General features: G+C 47.0%; 1 protein-coding gene across 4 annotated transcripts in view; it reads left to right on the top strand.

The window, feature by feature from the left end:
- The first annotated feature begins 1,308 nt into the window (after positions 1-1,308).
- Positions 1,309-23,935, top strand: part of Acsl1 (acyl-CoA synthetase long chain family member 1) — a 61,822-nt gene continuing 39,195 nt past the window's right edge. For 2 of the 4 annotated variants that reach the window (XM_005066673.4, XM_005066672.4), the window contains exons 1-2: positions 1,309-1,463; positions 21,984-22,210. In XM_005066673.4, coding sequence (XP_005066730.1) covers positions 22,016-22,210 — 195 coding nt within the window. In that variant the 5' untranslated portion in view covers positions 1,309-1,463; positions 21,984-22,015. Of the gene's footprint in view, positions 1,464-1,996; positions 2,305-17,320; positions 17,459-21,983; positions 22,211-23,935 lie in introns of those variants that run through there. The other 2 variants (XM_040731988.1, XM_040731989.1) reach the window with 2 other exon arrangements.

Raw genomic sequence — 23,935 nt, 5'->3', positions numbered from 1 at the left:
TGAACACAAATACTATTGGATGACTGGCCACAGGCTATAGGGAAGGTAGCTCTTAGCAGGTGAGACAGTAAACAATTGTTGACCTTTTTGTCTCCAAAATGTTAGCATGATCTGCGCCTCAGTTTAGCCATACTGGCTAATTCTGGACACTGACCAACAGTGTCCATTCTAGTACTTGATCTTGTGAAGGATTATCTTAAAGCTTTGAAGTGTGTTTAAAATTTATCACGTTTATTTGGGCGAGGGCACCCGTGTACGTGGCGCTCACAATGTGGGTCCTGAGGACTGCACTCAAAATCATCAGGCTCTTCGATATGTCTGCACCTTTTACCCAGTGAGCCATCTTGCTGGCTTTGCATTGGCTTTTGGAAGTCAGCTAAAGGTCATCTCAAGGGATCTGTTAAGTCCACAGAACCAAGGCTGAGCAGGGCAGACTAGCCTTTAGAACTTGGCAGGTGAACATCGCCCTTGAGCAATGTCTAGTCCGCTTTTCACCCTAACCGCCCCGGAGCCTGGGTTGTCCAGAGACATCTTGTAGCCAGAACATTGCAGAAGTCCAGTCTCCCTAGCCAAGGACTGTGGCGAAACCTGGTATGGGGACCGTGGTGAAACTGGATTAAAGGGGGTCGTGTACATCGGTGATAAAGATGGGGAGTGTTTGGTCCTTTGAAGCAGACATGCTAGCTGAGAGGCCGTGCCAAGACGTCAGCTGGGCAGAAATGTCGAGGATGGAAAAGCCAAGGGGCACCTACAACATTCCAAAGCATCCCATTATCAGGGTTCAGGAAACTTTGGAGTTGAGACACAGATTTACCCTTTGACCTTCCCCAGATTCGTTGTGAAACCAGAGGGCAGTTTGGGTGACTGTAGCGGCTTTTGCTTGCTGACAGCCCCGCGCGCTCTGGGACCTGCGAGAGGTCACGCCTACCGCGCGACCTAAGAGCGAGAGGCGGGGTCGGCAGGACTGGGCGGGGCCTTAAGGGGAAGGACCGGGTCTAGAGGGGTGGAGCGAACAATTAAGGAGGCGGGGCTGTGGGGGGGAAGGAATGGCGCCGAGGACCGGGCCTGAGGGGAGCGGCGGATCTGAGGGTGTGGAGCAGGTCAGACAGGGCGGGGCTTAAGAGGCGGGAATGGCGCTGATGGGGCGGGGCCTGAGTGGAGCGGCCGCTCTGAGGAGGCGGGACAGGCTAGATCTGCGCGACGAGGGGGGCGGAGCTGGCGGGTGGGGGGGAGCGGGCGCGCTAGGAGATGGGGAGGGGGAGGGGCCTGAGGACGGGGCGGGGCGGGGTGGCGCGGCGCGGCACGCGCACTACCAGCAGCCCGGCCCTGCTGCTGCAACGCCGGTGGCGCAGCCAAGGGAGCAGCTGCAGCCGCGACTCCTTAAATAGCATCGCGACCCGGCGCTGGGCAGTTAGTGGACTGCAGTGACAGCCGCCTGCAGAGCAGCCGGGACAGCGGAGGAGGTGAGTGCGCCAGCCGCGAGGGGCCGCGTGTCGGCCAAGGCGACCCTAGCCGGGCCGAGACTCGAGAGCCGCCCCGCGGGCTCTGCGGGACGTTCCGCTTTTCCGGCCTGGGCTCGGCGGCCTCCTTTCCCTCGGCTTTGGAGGCTCCGGGACCGCCCGGGCGGCCGCCGCTTCCGGTGCCGGAGCTGGGTTCCCCGCGGGCCGCGCGCGCGCCGGGCTGGTGCACCGCAGAGTCGGGGCGCGCCTCGCAGCACAGGTCCCTTGGCTGGGTTGGCGGTAGGAACCAGAGCCCTGCCCGGAGCAGGTGCCAAGAGGTGGTCCTGCCGGCTGGGGACCCTGGCGTCTCCGTCACCTCATCCCTCGTGCCCCAGAGGCAGGACTGTGAGGTGCGCTCGCACCGCGCGTGGAGACGGACTGTCCCGGTGCAGCTCTGTGACGTGCCCCTGCGCCGAGCGTTCGAGGAGGGTCAGAGGCAGAACCCGGAGCCCGATGTCATAAGTAGAAATTCTCGCGGTGTCTCCAAGAGGAGCGCCCACAGCCACTGCACACGGCAGTGATGGAGTCATTGATTTTAGGCAGTCTGGCTTTGAAATTTTTTTAAAATTAGGGAGCAAAAATGGCATTTATCACCTTGAAACGTAGACAGCGAATGCTGTTAGAGGACTTGAAAGAACACGTGGATTAGATTCTAGAGACAGACGCTCCATCTCATCAGTGCCTTATGCCAAGGCTTGAGGCTTGCAGACCATCTTCCCACTGCCCCCAAGCTCATGGTTATAGAGCCTAGCTAAGAATGGCCATTATGAAAATGCCCTGCCGAGACATTCAAGCTTCTTGGAATGTGAGTATTCCCCACAGGACTTGACATTTGCTTGTGTTTCTGGTATACGTTTCAACATGTAATCTGTAGCTATCCCAATGAAAATCATTAGCATAACTCAAACAATCATGCAACCCCTTCTAATTGATCTGGTTCTCGTCATATGTATGTGACTGCTAACTCCACCTGACCTTATGGTGGTCTGCACTGGGCAGGGCTGAGAACATACAGCCAAAAGGAACCATCAGTTTGGAGCACCACGGTGAGGTGCTCAGAATACACACAGGGCCAGGGCTTAGGAGGTGTTCTTTCTTGTAGTTCAACTGAGAAATCCCTTTCTGGTGCAAGTCTGGTTCTTTTGTGAAAGGTCTGCTTTGAGATGAAAATATGTCTTGGGGTAAAATTATGTGGCTAGTGAAGGAAAACCCAAAGCAACGCACGTTATTGCCTCACCTTTTCTGAATTTACTGTAAACAGATGAAACTTAAACATACAAACAAAACCACCCCCCCACACTATTATAGCATTTTTTGACACATTTCCTTCCTGTGTCTGTTATTTATATTTTGGTCGGTGTTGTATTATTATGATAGCCTGACTGAAATCTCTGGGCCTTGCACCTTTTGACATTTAACAATGGCATGTGACCGATGGGGGTAGGGACGGGCTATCTATTTATACCACACAGGTACTTTTCAGCTACCTCTGGTGTTTCTGAGTTAAGGGTGGAAGTGTGAACCAGTCACAGTGTTGTGAGTTACTGTCCTTAGCAGAGCGTTAGTTTTGCTGAGGCTGCCTAGTGCACTGTGGTTCTGTGTTTAGACTAGGGGCCTGGGAAAAGATCAGGTGGTTTTGTCATTTTCATGTAGAGGTTTTTGTCTTTCTCCCTGTAGTTGTGAGACGACTACATCTAGACATTTATTTACATTCAGTCACTTAGTTTGTAAGGGAAAGCTCGCCATTGCTCCTGCCATGCACAGTCCCTTAGGACTAAATTCTCAGTTACACCATTAGAAATGTTTTATGGCCGGGCTTGTTTATATGATGCAGTGTATGGGCTGTCAGGCTGCAAAGTGGAAACACACTCGAAGGTAGGCATAGCTGGCAGTTTCCTAAAGCCTCTTTAAGCCTGGCTGTTGGACCCAGCTAGATTAAGGTGCCTGAGTTTTTTAGTGTATGTCTTCAGTCCATACTGAACAAACACTTTGGGGTCATGATGTACCTTTGGCAATACTGCCTGGAGGATGGTTCTCAGTGCCCAGAGCTACTCTGAGGATTCTGTGCTTGAGTTTAGGTTTCAACACTTTATCGAGGGGCAAAGGGAAAGAGATGCAAGCCCTAAGAAGGAGTAGCTGAACTTGATGAACTAGACAGGAGGGGCAGGTTTACCGGTGTTTGTGACAGTACTCTGAGATTCTCATCTTCACATAATGCTCCATGGCAACGCCTAAGACATTTTAGTCTGTGCAATGTGGACAGGGGAAAGAAAACTGTCACAGGAATGATTTATGCTGATTTTCCTACTTTGTGCATCCTGATGCTTGTAATTTCTTAACTGTTGGGGGCAGTAGTGTCTAGTCAGTTGTAATCTTTGAGGAATAAAGGTGTGGAGGGCTAGGGGTTACAATAGAGTGGTTTTTTTTTTTTTCTTGTTTCTGACTGGCTGGGAGTGAGTCACCTTAACCTGAGGTCTGTATTCCTTTAGGATAGGAGGGGCTGCCTGAAAACAGTATATGCCCTATGTCCTAAGTCTGAGATATCAAAACCAGTGGCTGAATTCACATAGGAGCCTGACTTAGTTCTCTTTATGGATTATTTGCTAGTTTTCAATTTTTCAATAAAAATGTGAAAGCTGTCTAAATATCTAAATCAAAGTGTAGTTTTACTTTTTCACATTATGGAAGTAATATATACTTGTTATTAAACACCTGGACATATAAAAACTAAAAGTCTTGAAGAAATTACATCTGGATTCATTTTCTTCCAGTTTTATAAGAAATTGAAAAATAATTTTAAGGCATATATGGTCGTTTGAAGTTGAACATTTTGACAATTCAGCTTTTTAAAAATTAACCCTTATATTCCTTTTATATGTGTGGATAATCAGCCTGCATACATGTCTATCCACCCCATTCATGCAGTCCTTGAAGAGTCTAGAAGAAGGCTTTGGATGCTTGGGGACTGGAATTATAGATGGTTGGGGACCACTGAGATACTGGGAATCAAACCCAGATCCACTGAAAGAGCAACCAATTCTTTTAACTGCAGAGCCATCTTTCCAGACTGACAAGTCATTTTTTTTTTTTTTTTTTTTTTTTTTTTTTTTACGAGACAGGGTTTCTCTGTATTGTTTTGGAGGCTGTCGGTCCAGCCTGGCCTCGAACTCACAGAGATCCGCCTGCCTCTGCCTCCTGAGTGCTGGGATTAAAGGCGTGCGCCACTACCGCCTGGCCTGACAAGTCATTTTTAACCACCTCAGTTACATGGTGATCTATCCCCCAGGTTTGTTTTAAGTGAGCTTTGGATATGACCACTTTTGGTGTATTCATTACTCTTTTTGTTGATTTCAGAACAATTTACCAAGTTCTTTTCTCTGGTTAAACATATACGTGTTTAAAATAAAACATCTTTAAAAAAACTCATGGTTTTATAACTGATTTGAAAATTATAAATAAATGGCTTTTAATGGACTTTGGGTTTCGTCCCAAAGAGCTGTTGAAATAAGGATTTTATGGTTTGGAAAGATAAATGGAAAGAAGTTAGGGCATCAGGAAAGTGTGGTTTGCCTGGTAGAATGTTTCCCCATTTTGGGTGCGTCTTCTGATAACTGTATTATCTACGCATTTGCAGAGTTTTGGCTGCTGTAGAAATTGGCACTTCCCACTCAGGTTTGTTGTAGGAGACCTGTCTGGAGCCCCGGGGGTCAGAACACCGTTGTAAGCAGAATTTAGAGAAAGCTGCAGCAGGACTGGACTCTCCTATTAGGCTCAGCTGTCGGTCAGCTTAGGGACCAGTTTAGGGACAGGAGTGGTGACAAAAATAGCCAGTGGATTCTGTCCTTGGTGCTTCCCATATTCCTTAGTCCCCCAGCGGCCCCATGGCAGTGGTTCTCAACCTTGCCAAAGCTGAGACCCTCTAATGTAGTTCCTCGTGTGGTGGTGGTAACCCCAACCATGAAACTATATCCATTGCTCCTTCACAACTGTAAGTTTGCTACTGTTGTGAACTGCAATTTAAATATCTGATATGCAACCCCTATGAAGGGTTGTCCGCCCCCACCCTCCCCTCTGCAAAGGTTGAGGGCTGCAGCTCTATGACATTTAGAGATTAAGTTGGATTTGAGCCTAGGCTGCTGCCTGGCTTTGGGGCCTGTGCTCTCAGATGCTTCCCTCTGTCTCTCTTGAGCCAGGTTTCTCAGACTTGGGAAATTCTACTCTACTCATCCAGTAACAAGGCAAGGCAAGTGTGCCATTGACACTCAGCTGTGAATGTTCTCTTTTTCACACCACAGAAGCAGTGGGCTAAGTACAGCAGGGCGGCTGTGGGTGAAGTCGGGTGTGAGGAGCATGGGGGGAATCCACACACAGTCGTTTCTATCTCCTGGAGCCTCAGCATCTCTTCAGACAATCCCTGGCCTCTGAAAGCCAGGCTTCCTCATGTCACAGATGCAGTAGCGGCGGTGCAGGCAGACTGTGACTCATTCAGGGTTACACAACCTGCCTTCCCCTCTGGCCATCTCACACACACACACACACACACCGAGTTTGTTCCTGGGCCCGGTGCCTGTTCGAGGAATAGCTGGCCCCTAGACTTGCCCTTGACTTAACATCCTAAAACTCGGGCAGTCAGCGGGTGTCTGCTTATTGTAATCTACGCTCTGTCCAACACTTCTCAGTGTGCACCTGTTTCTTCCTTGCCTTCCTAGTAAGTTCGCAGTCTGTTATCTCCCGTGTAGGCAGCTCATGCCCTTGTTAAGGAGAAAAGTAAAAGGAAGCAAAGCTGAATATGATGGCACCTGCTCTCCCAGCACTTGGGAGGCTGAGGCAGGACAGCCACTGTAAGATGGAGGTCAGGCTGGGCTACTTAATGAATGAGCTTTGGGTGCTAGCGTCGACTAGAGAACGAGACCCCCACCTCAAAAGTGAAGAAAAAAAGGTGATGTTGGATAAGAAAGAAAGGAGTTTTTTTCTGAAGCAGAGTCTTTAGTCTTTCAAGGACTTCTGCAGCCTGTCTCAAAGCCCCATGAGCTGGGACATTAGGACAAGACACTGGGAGCATGGGGCTGAAGGATCTATGTGTACCCTAAGACTCTGTGAGCTGGGCCGATCCCTGAATTGCTGGCCTGTATCCCGGAAGGAGGCGCGGGCCTCAAAAACCCTGTGTGCCTGTGTCTGCGTTGACCTTTCTATAATGTTGATCATTTTCTCAACCTTTTCCCTCTGAGAGCTGCTGCTCAGAGGTATTTAATGTGACTCTCCTTTCAGAGTCTCTCATACACTGGCACTCAGTGAGGGTGCAACAGCTACCAAACTGGGGGCTAAAATGTTGAGGTAGGCCTATACCAGTTAAAAATGACTGTGGTCGGTCCCAAGTGTCCCGACCCCTAGTCCAGAAACTGGAGTCTTTTTCAGTGGTTACTTAATATTTTAGGAAGCATTCTGCCTCTGACTTGCATGTTTCTTGGTATGTGTGTCTAGCTTTCATCCTTATAGGAGCACTTCAACCATTCGGTGACCACTAATGTGACCTCTAGGTAAGAAGCAGATCTGGTCACTGTTGTTTCTATATAATCAGAAATGTTCCTGGGCCCCGAAACGAGGTATTGTCCTTGACTTGTCTCCAGACCCAGTCAGTGGGCAGGGTCTGCTTAGTCTCATGTACTGTCTGAACAACAGCACCCAGCGGGCACCTGATCCTTGCTCTGATTCTCAGTACCACCATCCAAGTCTGGAATCTGCCACCGCCAGTGTAGAAGGGGATAGCTGCTTTCATTGAAGCCCAGCTCCGATCACATCCCTCCTGAGCAGAAATAGGCCGGGCTCTCTCGGGCCCCAGGTCTCTATAAGCTTGTCTGTCGGGGTCTTCTGTAGCATGACCTCAGCCCGCTGTCCCTCAGTATTTCATACAATGCCTTGTCCCATAGTGTCTTGATGGCTGATCAAAACTGGGAGACATTAAGATAATGGCCCCTGACAGTAAGACACTTTATCTACTTTGTAAGCTAGATCTTAGCCATTAGGATCGAGGAGTTGAAAACCTGTGGACCACAACGTGTACTTCCTGGAGGTGAACTTCGGCTTTAAGAAGACAGCTCAGGGGTTTCTTTCCTGTAGTTCAGCGAGGATGAGGAGGATGAGAAACAGGTGGTTCTGAGCTTCTCAGGATTCGAGAGGGAGATTAGTGTCAAATTCTAGATAATCTTGCATAACTGTACTAGAGTCGTCACTTACCTGGTATTCCTACTTTAAAGGTGTGCCTTGTTTCTGTGCCAGGAGTACATAGGTCAAATAGATCTCTGTTCCTTCTGTGGGACAGTTACCCACATTGTACCTCAGGCAAACCGTGAGGCATCCTGCCTTGTAGAGCTAACAGAGATCTTATGTGTCACCAGTCCAACCAGGCACCCCATAGAGGACAGATCCAAAACCCAGAGGGTATAGCTGAGCAGTCCAGAGCCCTGGGCTGGCCTCTTGAAGACAGTGCTAGTGTGTTGTTCTTTCATGGCATGAGTTGGAGATGAATTTGGGGATGCAGGCTATAAGCAAGGTAAGAATACTGGGCTTCGGAGCTGGGGGCTACAGCTATAGCTATAGGATTTCCAGCCCAGGACAGATTTCCTCAAACATGGCCAGCCTCTTGAGACTGGCATGTCTCTGTGGCCTTAGTTCTCCCTGTTCCAGACCAGGCAGCCCAGTCTTGTGGCCTGGTCACAGTCTCTGGCATGCCCCTTTCCATCAGCAGGTGAGGATGGGTGTCTTTATCCTGTGTGTTGTGGTCCCTTTTGCAGGCTCTTTGATGTGGCAAGCTTCTCAGGGGCTTAAGTGAAGAAACTGGTGGCAGGTCTGGAAGAAACAGGTGAGCCTCCCCAGGCAGGCACCAGAGAGGATGGTTTCTAATAGGGGTTATGCTCGCTATTGGTTTGGGGTCAGCTGGACCTGGTGTCAAGGTGCAAGATGGAAATAATAGAGCTCTTATAGATACCGTTTTGTCTTTCCCTAAATTGTTTCCTGGTCACAAACTGTTTTAGAGAATTTGGGTATAGTTTTTTGAATGAAAGCATGGACATTTATTCGTCACTTAGCGGGATGGGTTAGAAGAATAGAGAATGAGAATGTTGTCTCCTTTACTGCCAGCATGGCAGTTGATCTCTGAGTGCCGCTTAAAAAAGGTAACCCAGTTAGGCAGAGGAGGAATAATCGGAAACTTCTTCTGGAACTTGGTTCTGAGCCATGTCAGAATGTGTGTCTGACTTCAGGGGAGTTAGTAAAAGCCAGAGTGCTTGGATTTTGTTCTGTAGGTTTGGTGGTGTGGAAGCCTTATTAGATGGATCGTTTATTTTGTCTGTGGTTTACAACCATGTCTCCTGAGACTTGGGCTGCCTTGGTATATAGTGGGTAGTCAATAAATATTTGTCGACTGAATACATGGACCTTTTTCTTGCATGGAAATTGAATACTGTGCTGGATTGGCTGCTTCAAGTCAACATTTAACTTGGCTCCTTGACTCTTTGGACCATTGGCAGGATATGCTACATGTGCCAGTTAGGGTTACGACTGCCCCACAGATAGTTTCTGAACCTATGGAGTCAGAGACCGGTTGGCACCTCAGGGTGTCTCCTGAATGACAGAATGTGTGGGGTTTGCTTTTAAAAAATCATTTTTTAAAAAGAGCATAATAAAACAATCTTAGCAAAATGTTAGCAGTGACTGAAGCTGACTGGGGGGGTAAAAAGTACATGGTAATTTTAGTGTACTATGTGGACTTTTGAATAGATTCGGGAACTTTTATAGCAAGAATTTAAACTAAATATACCAGGAATGTAAAGATCCCAACCTAATGTAGCTGGCTTATTCCAAGCAGATAACAACCAAACTTGGCAGTTAGTTTTTCTTTTTCCTGTCCTTTAAATAGTAGGTCATTGTTCTGTAAGCTCCCCTAAGCCAGTCACCTCTTATGGTTACCTGAACACGGTGTAATTTTAGCTAGTGTCGCATGGTGTCACAGATACCTCTCACAGCTCCCCACACAATGAGCAAAATCTTGCCTAATCTATCCTGTATTTCAGCTGTTGCTTTTCTAACACCACTACCTTCCATGAAGACACAGGGGCCCATGGTGTCTAAAGGTTCTGTTTCACTCCACGGAGCCTCACAACTTAAAATATTTCCAAGATCCCATTGTCTCTGCTTTTTAAGTTCCCTGTTGAGGTCTGGTAAATTCAAAGGTGACTTCCCTGACCTTGTGAGTGGCTGGTCTTCCCTGGGTGGAAGTCTGTATTTGTATTCAGTTTGGAACTCAAACTGTTGGACTAAGCCATTTCTCTAGTTGACAGTTACTCTGAAGCCTTGTTCTATTTTAAGAGGTGTAAGTAACCCTACCCAACCTGTGCCCTCTTGAGCCTTCTTATCCAGGTCACTGCTATTTGATAGCTGTGACCTCTGAGCCGCTGGTCCCCGTGGGCTCCTTGAGGACAAGGACTGAGTCTATTCTCTCTTCCATACTGACCTAGACCCCCTGCAAGGACATGACTGACTCTGTAAACTAAACACCCCCCGCTGACAGGAACAGTGTCTTAGGAGAGAGACCCAGTCTCCTGGTCGCTGAGGCTGCCAGTTCCTAAGCTGCCCCAAACTGCCTGTTGCAGGGCTCCCGTCTGCCCCCTTGCTCCCCATATGGTCTGGTTTTCACGGGTGTCTCCCTACCCCCACCTGTGTTTGACTGTTTAGATTTGGCCCGGTTCCACCTTGGCCTCTGCACAGCCCTCTGGCAGACTCCAGCCCCATACACAGCGTGATCTCTCCCCTCCAAATGCTTGCAACAGTAAGGCGCTACCACTTTCTTCCTCCCCAAAAGTTATCCCCAGCTGTCTGGTGTATGGGTTAGCTCCTGCGGGTGCGATTGCCTTCACTGTTCTCCCGAACTTGTGGAAGGTGGAGGAAACATTGTAGGGCCTCAGCCTCCTGGCAATGACCTTCTGTTTGCAAAGAGCTAATGACAAGTTTTATTTCCCTACAATGTTCAGAGTATTGTTTGGTTTGCAGTGAGATCCTCTCTGAAAGCACACTTATGTGGAAGTTGCTCCCAGGGCTGGTGAGGGCCTGCTTCAGGGCCCAGCCCAGGACAGACAGGGAAGGCTTAGCTGTGTTTTCTGGAAGAGCTTTATAGTCCATCTGTCGCTCCTTAATTAGGACAGGTTACCACCCTAAATCCTTGTGTAGCAGGTGGAAAATACATAAATACAAAAGAACATTAACCAACCTGAACCTGGTCATACCTGTTTACCCTGAGAACTGATTGAAAACATAGTTAGTGGTTGATGTTGTTGTTATGCATTTAAAATAGAGTTAGGTTGTTGTTATGCATTCAAAATTAAAAAGCTGGGGGGAAAGCCAAATGTAAAGCATAATAAAATAATAATGAATACTTAAACACTTACAGGCCTACTATCATAGAACTGCCGGGTGTCTATGATTTTTAAGTTGTGTGTGTGTATGTTTATGTGTAGGTGACTGCCTATGTTCTCCGAGGGCAGAGGTGTATGTGTGTGTGTGTGTGTGTGTCTTGTCGTTTGTCTATATGTACGTATAAGTAACTGTCTATGTCCAAAGAGGGCAGAGGTGGGGTGTGTGTGTGCGCTCACGCGTGTGTGCATCTGTGTCTGTGTGTGAGTAAGAGCTGGTGACTGCCAATATCTCTAGAGGTCAGAGGTGTGTTTATGTGTCTCTGTGTGTCTGTGTGCCTGTGTGTGATTATGTACAGGTGTCAGTTAATGTCCAGAGAAGGCAGAGGTGTGGGGTGTGTGTCTGTGTGTGTGTGTGTGTGTGTGTGTGTGTGTCTATGGAATATGTATAGATGACTGCTTATATCCACACGGCACAGACATTGCATCCTCATGGCTCTGGAGTTAGAGGTGGTGCTGGGAACAGAACTTGATATGCTCTTACTCACTGAGCCATCTCTCCAGCTCAGAATTGGTGGTTTTTTTTTTTTTAATGTTTTCCTCAGTGCCTGTTGCCTGGGTCTCAAGGCACTGAGGTAGAAGCCTTTTGATTTGATCTTGATGACAAGATGACACCGCCATCTTTTCATCTTGGAGGGTCCACCATGGCTTTCTTGACACAAAGAGAAGCAACTTTGCACTGCCCCCACCCTCTCTTTGTGCCGATGCGGCCCACACAGCAGAGGCCCTGTAATGATTGTGCAGCTCACCTGGGCATAGCCACTACCTGGAATGGACCCTTTTACATTTGGGTCCAGAATTCTTTCCAGGTTTCTGGGCAGTGTGATTTCTTAGTTACTACTAGAAGATACAGGCTTTGAACAAAACACAGAAGGGGACCTCGAGGATTGAATTGGTCACCTCATACACAGGAACCTTACTTCCTCCTCCCTGCAGGCCCTCAGTGAGGAAGCCAGTCTTGCCTAGTTGAGATCCAGCTTTGGCTGCGGTAAGAGACATAGAGTCCCTTCAGTTGTTAAGCTCTTCCCCCTTCTCATGGTGGGGTTTCTCACCTCTCGTTTTCTTTTTAAGGTGGAGGGTCTATCCTTTTGGGTTATTTTCATAGCCAGGGAGTTTTATCTCCTTCTCTACGTGCTACAGTAACGAGTTCTACTTGCCCAACACAGTGAGACCATGGTGTCATCCTCCTCAACCTCCAATCTCATAGACATAGTCAGGACTCATCCTTGGGCCAGGTATCATCTGAGGTAACATGCCCTGTTAGATGTGGTTGACGACAGGAAGTTTAATCTTTCGAAGCCTCTTCTGCCTGCTTCCTTAGGAAGAAAGAGGTGGGTCAGTCTACCCATTCCATCCACTGAAGCTAATAGACTGAGTCAGCCCCTTGTATCCAAACCTGCATCCTTCCCAGCCTTCGTCTGTAAGTATCCCTGCTTTGTTATGACACATACAGAAATGCAACAGTGTTAACTCAATTAGTATTTTAATACCTTATTAGCTTGTGTTAATTAACAATGGATTTATTATGATATTGTCATACATGTATATGTTGCGATCCTAGTCACCCCTCCTAATGTTTTTCCGTCTCCTTCCCACTCCCATTAACTCCCTTCCTTTTCTCAGCTAGCCCCTCTCCTACTTTCCTGTGCTTGTTTTCCTGACCCAGTGAGTTCCATTAGTATCATTTACAGGAATGTGGGTTTGTTTACAGGGGCATGAGCGCCTCATCAATGGCTACACCACTGAAGAAAATGCCCCACCCCATCAGACGTCATTCGTCTACGTATTAAATAAATACGAGGACAAGTGGCGTAATCTGGCCTCCCTTAGGGATGTTCTTCAATACATCTGACTCAAGTTCAACCTTGCTGTCCTACATAAAGGCCTTCACATGACCTAGGCATCTTCCTTAGGAGCCTCCCGACAGACAGATCCTCTTTGTGTCTGTGTGGACAGGGAGGGAGTGTAGAGCTATACGTTGTGTTGACTTTGTGAGTAGTATGTGCTCTGGGGAATGCTGTCCAGCTTCCTTTCCATCTCAGAGGGCTACCCACCCAGCCTACTCAGTGTCTGGAGAATGCTCTCCTCACCACGGCCCTGTACTGCTCCAGCTCCAGGGTTAGAAGCCCAGTGCGTTTCTCTTGTTTGCAGGATTCTGTTTTGTCGTAGAAAACCTCCCAATGTGGCCCCCTGGGAGCCTCCCTTCTTTGCTCATGGAATCTGTGCCTCTGTGGGCGGCCTTGATTGTCTTCATCCAATGAGGAGTCACATCCCTGCATGCCCTAGACTGTTCTGCGGGGGTTGACCAACTTCTCAGGAAGGGAAATGTTGGAGAGGTATCAAGCAGCATGGCGATGGGCAAGAGGATACTTTTATACAGACCCTAGTCTTCCAGCCTCTCTACCGACTCCAAATCACCTGGGTCATGGAGCTCACTGTCTGCCACGGGGACATGAGATTGCAGATGGGAGGGAAGAAGAGGAGTGTGAAGCTGGGGACACCCTGGGTATCCCTTTCCTCTTTGGAGTAGTGTTGTGTGTCTCTTCCGGGGGATACTCAGTAAATACTCCGTAAGCACCATTTGGTCTGGGCACTATGTCAAGCGCCGGGGAAGGAGGAGTAGAAGGAGCTACACAGGCACCGTCCTTCCCGAGTGCTGCAGACCAGGGGTGTCTAGCAGGAAGCACCAAGGACCTCACACAGGCCCCAAAGGAAGTATCCCTGGAGTTCACCTGGAGGATGAGCCGCTTATCCGAGAGGAGCTCCTATAAGAATCTGTTAGAGAAAGTGGCCTCTGGCCTGTTTGGGGAGGATTTGGACATCATAAAACAGGCCTCCCTCAGCAAGAAAGACGGGGAGGAAGGCAGATTCAGAATGGGCACAGGCTAGAGGGACGATACCCTTTAGGAAAGGCTGGAGGTATATAAAGGGCAGGTGCTTACGCTCAGGGGACACTGAGGCAGCAGAACCTGCTCCTGTGCTGGTGGTGGGCAGAGGTCCAGCGGGGCAGTCTGTCCAGGGAAGGGTGGCCACCCCTGTGGGGACTCCCAGTTTCAAACTCCATAGTTATCACCATTCTACCATCCATCCTCCCACGTCCCCAAGCTCAGCTCTCCAGTTCCTCCAGAGCGTTGTCAGTTCTTTACCAACTCTCTGCTTTTTATAAATCATTTAGAATTTCCTTTCGGTGGAAAAGCTCATCTGATGTGAAAGTTACCATCTGAACTGTTGTGAAGTGTACAGTTGCCCAATGGCACGGCGTTGTGCAAGCATCGACACTGTCCAGCTCCACGTTTTTCATCACCCCAAACAAAACCCCTGCAACTGTTGGGCAATGTCTCCCTCCCCTGCCCCCAGCCCCCGGTAGCCTATGTTCTACTTTCTGTCCGTGAATTTGCTGATTCCGTGTACCTCGTGTAGATCAGATCGTGTTTGTCCTTTCCTTTGGCTTATTTCACTTAGCTTGGTGTTTCCTACATTAGTTCATATCACCTCTGTTGTGGCATTTTCCTGATTTCCTCTGAAAGGCTGAATTTTGATCTGCTGTATATCTACCACAGCCTGCTTAGTCATTTATCTGGTGTTGGCATTTGGGTTCAGATGCTGGTTAAATCCTTGTGTGTGGAGGCTTTTTGTCATTAGCATTGTGACCTCCACTCCTGCCTGGATTTGATTCCTTCGCCTGGGCTGTAGCGCTGACCTCTCAAAGCCCCTAACCTTTGATGTCAGCCTAGGTTTTGACCAGTCTGTTCTTGAGTGGAGCAGGTGCAGGGGATGTTCTGTTCTTTGATGGCAATAACCTCCCACAGTAAAGAAAGGCATGATAACCGAGAGGTGGTAACTCACGCCTTTAGTCCCAGCACTCAGGAGGCAGAGGCAGGCAGATCTCTCTTGAGTTCGAGACCAGCCTGGTCTACAAGAGCTAGTTTCAGGACAGGTTCTAAAGTTACGCAGAGAAACCCTGTCTCAAAAAACAAACAAAACAAGAAAGGCCATGATGAAAACCACATTTAGCCACGTGTGTAATTGCATAGCCTAGGGCCTGATACTGTAAGTACTCAGCTGCACTGACTCTTGAGAGCATTGAAACTAGGGTATAGAGAGATGGCTCAGTGGTTAAGAGCACACACTGACAGCTCTTCCAGAGGCCCCAGGTTTGGTTCCCAGGATGGCTCGCAACTGCCTGCGACTCTAGTGCTAGGGGATCTAACACACTCTTCTGACCTCCACGGGCTCCAGGAATGCACATGGTACACATACATGTATACATGCTGGCAAAACACCCATGCACATAAAATAAAAATAAATTCATTTTTAAGAATCATGACTCAACTGATTTCCCAGAGTATCTTCCTTCCCCTCTTCTATCCACTTTAACTCTATCAGTTTGTTCTAGATTCATCTGTCAATAGTGTTAGACCTGAGAGGGAGTTGCTTTTCATTGTCTTGTCTCTGTCCCTGCCTTTTGAGGGCCAGCTTTTACTTTGCCATGCAGCTTCCCTTAAGGCCCTGTCACTATCTCTTGTACTGCTGCCTTCTTTTACCCTCTTTCTTGTGCTTGTGTTCCAAGTCTCAAGAACAGGTATAAGTTTTTCTCAGTTTGTCCTTTCCCCAAGTAGGAAATAATTCCTGTACTTGATTACAAGGGCAGAGTTTTCTCCAGTCCCTTACTCAAGCTTTATACTAAAAGTTCCATCAATGCTCCCTTATGAGGTGTACTTTCAGCCACTTTGTGCAGCATCAGATACAGCAAGCACCTGGTCCTGAGGCCAGTTTCAGGGCCTTGTAAAGTAACTGATGAACTTTTTGTGATGCAAAGAAAAATAACACAAGCCAGCTAATTACTTCTTGGTGTTTGAACTTCCAGAGAAAAATGTTGACTATTGTTTTAAGGCTTTTGAAAATCACTTTAGAAGACAATCAAGGTTATAAACATGGATCCATAATCAAATGTATTCCTGTAACTTGGGAGGATTGTGTTTAGTGATAGGTGCATATATAGTTTCAAAATGATTCAATTTAAATAAGTTAAATGAAAGAGAAGACTATGAAGATACTTCTCAGAAAACTGTAGAGCCTGAAAAGGTGGTCTGAAAGATGCCTCAGAGCCAGTCATGGTGGTATAATTCTGGCATGGTGGTATAATTCTGAAGTCTCAGAACTCTATTAGGGAGGCTGAGGCAGGGGGACTGAGGCCAACCTGGGCTATATATATAGCAAGATCTTCTATAATAGGTAGGTAGGTAGGTAGATAGATAAGATGGATGGATAGATAGATAGATAGATAGATAGATAGATAGATAGATAGATAAGCATGCCTAAGTATTATTTCCAAAGTAATGAGTTTAATGAATATGGAAATTATTATGGACAGATATTTGACCAGTCCCATCTTCATCCCTAAAAATTTATCTCTCCAAGTTAATGTGCCATATTTGGGATATTTTATTGGGGGTATGCATATGTGATAGTTGTGACTTATAGCCACTATTATGACCTTACCCATACTGTATAAAAGTAGTACCTCATTATATTTTATTTTAAATGCTTTGTGTGTTCACTCTTCCTCTGAGAACGTTAGGAGGGATAGGGGAGAAGCCTGAGTATGTAATTGCTCAACTTGACTCCAGTATTTCATAAAGTAAATCAAGTTTATAAAAGTAAGACATCTATGCTTTGTTTTTTCCTTTGAAAATCTTCATGGAAATTAACTTGGTAATCCATGGATCAGTCACTTAAGTGAAAATGAAAACCCCTACTGGTCTAAGGTCTATTATACTTGGTTGAGAGGAAAGGTCCTGAAGTGGTGGGTGACAGTGATGGATTCTTTGTGGATCCACTTGTATCTTTGTGCAGAGGGTCCCAAAGTCACCCACATAGTCCTCTGGGTTAATGAAATGGGCCAAGAGAAGTGAGCATGTTGGAGATTCCCCATGGAGTTTGGCCAGCAGCCCCTGCTTCCCCTCTACTGGGGACTTCCGTTTGTTTGATACTCGGGGCTTTCTTCTCTCTAGGGGCAGCCCCACTACCCTTTGGTTCCTAGGCTTTGGCTTAAACAAATCTAGCTTTAGGTGGTTTGCCAGGCTGGGTTAAGGAGCACGACTCCAGTGACTCCGGAGTGGCAGACTGAAAGAGCAGCAAATGGCCTCGCTGCCACTCTCTTGTTCCTCCTGGGGCCTGCGCTCTGCCCAGCTAGTACCAGACAAAGGGGCCACTTTCAGCCCTGTAAATAGCTTCTTGTGTCAAGGGAGGAGGTGGGGCAGGGAATGGCAGCGTCGTGCCAGCTTGGCTTGCTGCATTAAGGAAAGATGTCAGGACTTCTCAATTTGCTGCTGTTAGGCAAGTGTGCAATTTGTGTGGGTTTGTTTGAGGTCTGCATTCCTAGTAGAGCATTCCATCAAACTGCTGTTACTCAGATTGATGGGAGCTCGAGGAACATCAGAAGAAGAGAAACACACAAGGCTCTAGATCACAAGGAGAGAATAAAATGATGCTGTAAGTAAAAGAATTTTACTTTGCAGAATTGCAGGAGTGTATGCGCGTGTGTGTGCGTGCGTGCGTGTGTACGTGCGTATGTGTGTATCCATCCTAGTATGTCCCTAGGGAGAATGATGTCCTTGTGGGTCACCCCAGGCTCTGAGCTACTTTTTGTTTGTTTGTTTTTTATAATGCAAACACAAGAGGTGAGCCTCTGTGTCCAGCGGGCACTGAACCCACTTGTGCAGAGGCCAAGGAGACAGGGTCAATGGTAGCATTTATGTAAGACATCGAGAGTTCAAATGGATTTCAGATTTGGGTTTCTCGTAACACCAAGCAATATTACTGCTGGAAGGACCCTTCTGTCCTGCTCTCTTAGTTCCTCACTTGGTGTAGGCTGAAGGGGACTGGGAGTCCATTGTGCAGCTAACCATGCATATGTTCTCAATGAACAGGTCAGGGGACAACCAAGAGGAAGAGCCAGTCATATGGCTTTAGAGTCCGGTCTGACAGACACCCCAGAGAAGCCTTTCTGGTTCTGGCTCTGGTTTTCCTCAGGGTCATTTTACTATTGTGGCATTCTAGTGAGACGCAGACTGTGAAAAACTCCCTGGAGCACTAAATACTGCTAAATGGTGATTCTGTCCAAAGCTTGGGCAGAGGTCCCGGCATTTCTGGGTTTTGACAGTTGTGCTATTCAGTTTTCATCGCTCTCCCTTGTTACCTGTCTCTACCCACAGGAACCTAGAGGCATCCTCCATTCTTGTTCTTCGCCAAGTTTGTAAGGCTCGACTATTAGTTTCCTGTCACTCTGTGGTTTTTTGACTCATTATTAATGGCATTTCAAACAAGCCAGCTGAGCAAACACTTCTTTAAAATGTCTCGGATTGTCGTCTGTATTTCTGTATGCTACATGTATGTGGGTGCCACAGGTCAGAACAAGGTGGAGTCCCCTGGGGCTGGAGATAGAGGGGTTGTGAGCTGCCCAGTGTGGGTGCTGGGGACTGAACTTAGGTCCTCTAGAAGAGCAGCAAGTGCTCTGAACACTGCGGAACCATCTCCCGCCCACACACACGGGGAAGAGACAGGGTGGCTGTAGCTGAAGAAGCAGCTGGCCGTCAGCAAGTCTGAATGCTCCACATGGAGACGTGTGTCTTCCTAAGACTTTAAGCCAACGGAATCATGCTATTAGCAGATAGCAGTGTGATATATGTGCCTGAGTTGTAAGCTCTGCTAGTTGCTGATAGGGAAATTTGCATCTGAAAAGAAATCCAAGAAAATTCCCAACACAATACCACTGACTTAAGAACACAATGTGTCTTAGTTTTAACCATTTATTGGGAAGTGTTCAAAGACCTAGCAGGACTGAATCTTAAGTATGGTATCTATATTCATAAAATGGCCTTTACAGTGTCTCATTTTGTTTGACAGTAAGCCCACCTCTGCATTTTAAATATCTGACTACCTTTTCCTTAACAGCATTGAAGTAGAAGGAAGAAAGGGTTATAATGCTATGGGTACTTACTATTTGTTCTTGACATAACTAAATGATGTATTCTCTTCCTCATGCATAGTTTCCAGTGTACAGACTTACCAATTTACACGGTAGAGCTGGTCTGCAGATTGGTACACCTGGCTCCTAGCATTAAATGGCTATCACTTGTCATTATCACATACTAATTGGGTGGATTTAAGTGCTCACCATTTAAATCCTAATACGAGGTTCTTGCATACATGCTATTAATATATGAGTCTCAGAAGGTTTTTAAAACATTTCTCTTTCCGGCCTTATTAAACTTTCTTTGTACAGTGCACTCTATATCTTGGCTGCCAGTGCCTAAAATAGATAAGTTAGTCCCCTGTGTGACTCTGTTTGTCTAGAGATGAATTGGTAGTTTCACTCAAGGATGTAATTCTGCTGTATTCAACTCCTATAAATCCATACAATCTAGATGCTATGAAAATGACTCCGGAGAGGGCATGGGTGTATATGCAAGGGGTGGATAATGCCTCTTCAGACTCAGAGTGATGAAGGGTAAGCAAGATAAGTGGGATAGAATGATTGGAGAGCCAGGCAGGTTTGCATGTTAGATCAGGAAGAAGGTATGTATGCCAAGTTAGAGTACTGTTTGTGCGGTCTCAGTGGCCAGTGCTAATGAGACCTGGGCCCGATTTTACCTGCTTATCCTAGCCGTCTCAGAGTAGGCAGCCGTTTCTCAGAAGGGCCCTTCTCCATGCTTAGTGGGCTTTGCTCATTTCATTCTGTTCCACATTAGGTGCTTAACCCCCTGAAAGGCTGACTTGGTCCTTAGCACTGTCTTCCCAGCTCCTAGCACAGTGCTTGGTACTCTTGGTACTCGGATACGCAGGAGGACAGGAGCTCAGCTCCTATGACTACATTGAGAGCAAATACGCTGTGAGTGTTGTTTTGGTGTCTTTCTCTCTGGGCTGTCTCATGGTGGTTAGACACACCACCCAGTAGCCTACCCTTCATTTCAATGGTTGGGGGAAAAAAACTATCCATTGTTTCTTCTTATTGGGAAGCTGAGCCAAATGAAAACAGTGTCTGTTTGAAGAACTGCCCCTGGCAGCAACACTCACTGATGCTGGTCCCTGCCCATGGGTGGAGCAGTGGGGTGACTCTACTCCCAGCTCCTCATTGGCCCATCCTCCACCCTCTGTTCCCCTGAGAAGTCAAGTATGGATTTTGTCTGCTAGTTACCTTTAGCCCAGTAGGCAGCAGGGTAGGACTCAGCATGTGACCAATGCCCTGAAAGACCTTGGCAGGCCTGGTAAGCACGGCTGAGCTGCCCTGGCCCCCACCCCACCCCACCCCATCCTCAGTGCCTTGTTCTGATTCTGCTGTGGTGTGTCACCTAGCAGTCAGCTGTCCATGGCACAGATGGTGAGTAGGCACGGCTGCTTTCTTTCCAGATTTAAAATCTGGAGACGCTTGCCTATCTTCTCTGTTATCATGTTAACCTTGAGATCAGTGTGTGTGTGTGTGTGTGTGTGTGTGTGTATGTATGTATATGTATGTGCGTATGTATGTATACATGCTTACTCTTGCCCCGAGCCGTGACAGCACAAGCCTGAACAAGCTGAGCAAACATATTATGTTGGGTCCTGTCTTATGCTTGGTTCAGAAAAGCAGCTTGACATTCTGTTACTCTGTGGGGGAACATAGTATAATAGTATAGATTTGAATTAAAAGGGTGGTTTCTACATTTCGAAAATGTATTTTCAGCCTTGTGACCTAGCTTTCAAAGGAATGTATGCTGTCTGACTTGAGTAGCAGCGTGGGCACTTGTTGCACTGTTGTGGGGTTCAGTGAAGTCTCTCAGCTCATTTTTTATTTCTTCCTTTGCTGTGTGCCAGCCTGGAGGGCAATTATTCATTCATAAGCTTTTAAATTGGAACTGTTCTTGCCCTCTAGTGAACGCTTAATTCTTTTACACCAGTCACTGTATAAATTGCTTATAAGATGCAATTCGGGGCTTTGGTGTCTATTAGTGTTCATTTAATTTCCTTCCGTATATCTTGGCTTCTTATTTTGGCTCTGTAAATATGCAGGTAAGCATTCCTGTCACCCCAGTAACTTAGCACTCTGAGCTCAGGACTCGTCAGAGATCTCTGGGAGAGGCAATAATAACAGCATCTAACATGTATTGAGTAATTTGTTGTGTGTGGCGCCATCCTTGCTGTTGATGGGAGTCCCTTCGTAGTCCCGAAAACTCACCGGAATGGGCACCGTTTTCATCTCCATTTACAGAGACACAAGCCAAGGCTCAGCAAGGCGAGGGAAGCTGTTCACACAGCCAGGGAAGTGCAAAGGCGTTGCTTCCAGAGTAGGGTCTTCAATAGCGTTTTAACTTTCTCTCAAATACAGTTCCACAACCCCTCTGCAGACTTCTGGTGTTTGTTTTAAAGTTTATGTGCACTGATTTATTTCTTCGTCTTCAGTATAACAACATCTTGGGGAATATAAAAGAAAGTGATCTAATTAGAACAACCGGTTGTGGATCTCCTGACATTTATAGCCACTTCTGCTGGGAAGCGGAGAGACATGTTGAAATTTAGGCTGGTCTGTTTTTCCAGTTGGGAGACTTGTTCTGGAATCTCTTGGTAAAAGCAGCACCCCATGACCCTTAGGTGGTTTGGGCTGGTTCACTTTTCTTCACTCATATTACCCCTGTTAGCCTTGACAATGAGGGCTGAGTGCATTTGATTAGGTGGAAGGGAACAAAGTTGTCGTTTCCACCTTTTCTGAGTCACTCGAGCATCTTATGGCAAGAATTAGAGTAATTTTAATGTAGTTAATGAAAACTTTTTATATACAGCACAATGGAGAACTGGAACACAGCTAAATAATTAGAGTGTTACCAGAAAAGTGAAATTTAACTGTGGGGCAAGACCTGCATCCTTAGACTGTGGGTTCAATGTCTTGATCGAGCAGCAAGCTAAGCACTGGTGACTGACTGTGGGGATTCTGAAGAAGTGTTCTGCTCCCTGGAATGAGCTTGGCATCTTTCTCTCCTAACAGAATTTTGCCTAGGGAACCACCAGCACAGGACCATGGAAGTCCACGAACTGTTCCGGTACTTTCGAATGCCAGAGCTGATTGATATCCGGCAGTATTTGCGCACCCTTCCAACCAACACCCTCATGGGCTTTGGAGCTTTTGCAGCGCTCACCACCTTCTGGTATGCCACCAGACCCAAGGCTCTGAAGCCACCATGTGACCTCTCCATGCAGTCTGTGGAAGTAGCGGTAAGTGGGGGCCCAGCCTGCCTTATGGGCTTTTTCTATGAAGTGTAACCTCACTGGTGTGTCTTTGAGGACAGTTTAGAAAGAGAAGTTGTTGGTAGTAAACACATGCAGAAGCCAAATTACAGGGCGGGGCACGGGGACAGATAATGTGAGGTGGGTTACTTGTCTCTCCATAGTTACACGGAAGATAGTTCCAGAAATCACATTGAGCTTCCCTGTGCCAGGCTCTGTGTGGGAACAGAAAATTAAGAGAACACGGAGCTTGGTTCAGTAGGGAAGAGTCACCGAGAGTTTTATTTGTGGCACATCTGATCTGTAGAACTCATTCTCACACTGTCGGAAGGGACTCTATGGTTTCACACAGTGTGAGGCTATAATTGGCATTTAGCATAGTATCATGGCTGCAGCATCAAGGATAGGGCTTCAGGAACCAGCACTCAGGAGACATCTGTGCTTGTACCGTGAGTACCGTGTTGTCTGTGGCCTGGGTAAACTGAAAGCCGTGAAGAAGCCATGAATGTGAAAGCCAGTGTGTGTGATTAGGAATAGTGGGTGGGGTGGTGTAGGAAGTTTCTAGAACCTTCCATGAATATCCTTCCTTTGCATTCCTGCCTCTTCTTCCTTTGCTTCTTGACCTATTTCCAAAGTTCACAGAAACACGTAAGTGACCGAAAAGCCGGGGAAGTCAGGTCCTCAGGGTACTTACTCTGCTGCACAGCCCTCTCTCTCTCTCTCTCCTCTGCTTTAACCAAAACTGGCTTCCAGTTTTTATTGCTTTCAACACAGAAAGAGGCTGGCAAGCACAGACATTTGTGACTTTCAGACGGAGAGGTGGAAGGTCCCCCAACTTCTCCCCAGATTGGTTGCTGTGGCAGACTAGTGTGCCCCTCTGCAGAAAGCCCTGGCTAGATCAATAGCTTTGTGGTGCTAATGGGGTTTTATTTTAAACAAGTTCTGAGATTCACTAATATGAAATTCTTAAAGTATACCAGATCTGTCGGTGTTTTGTGATAGATTCAGGCGAGGGCTGTCTTCTGAGAGCGGAGCTCTCTGCTTCATTTCCATGGGGAGGCGTTGGCATTCCACCCAGCTCACCACGCTCCAGTGAGGAGGCGGCAGTGTTTCCTTGAGCTGGTGGGACTTTGTGGCGTTCCCTAACTCCTACATGGCACCTGGTACCATTGTTGTCACTTTCAAAAGGGTAGGTGACCAGTACAGAGTTTTAGACACCAACCGCCCACCAGTAACTCTTGGAAATGCCCACTTTTCACTAGCGAGACATTGTGGGGGACACTTGCAATGTGTTTTTTAAAAAAGGATTTATTTTTATTTTTTTACATATGTAAGTATGTGTCTGCATGTATATACACATACCATATTGCATGCAGGTGCTCTCAGAGGCCAAAAGATGAGGTCATATCTGGAACCGGAGTCACAGATGGTTGAGCGCGGCCATGTGGGTGTGGGAACTGAATCCGGGTCCTCTGAGAGTCTCCCCAGCTATCCGTGTGTGTGTTTTAAAGTTCCATCTTAGCATGATTGATCCTCATAAAATAGTTGCACGTGCTCCCTGAAGGACAGTTTAAAGTTACAGATAAAAAGAACACTCAGATCATAATTTTACTATTCAGTATATGGGAGTTTCTGATTTTTCTCTTTGTTTATAAGAAATAGATTTAGATCCGAGATTCCGAAATTCAGTGTCTTAGGAATAATGAACTTGCT

Source organism: Mesocricetus auratus, unplaced genomic scaffold (genome assembly GCF_017639785.1).
Source record: "Mesocricetus auratus isolate SY011 unplaced genomic scaffold, BCM_Maur_2.0 Super-Scaffold_100026, whole genome shotgun sequence".
Classification (NCBI taxonomy): domain Eukaryota; kingdom Metazoa; phylum Chordata; class Mammalia; order Rodentia; family Cricetidae; genus Mesocricetus; species Mesocricetus auratus.
Note: the sequence above shows the minus strand (reverse complement) of the source record. Positions and strands in the feature narration are given on the sequence as shown.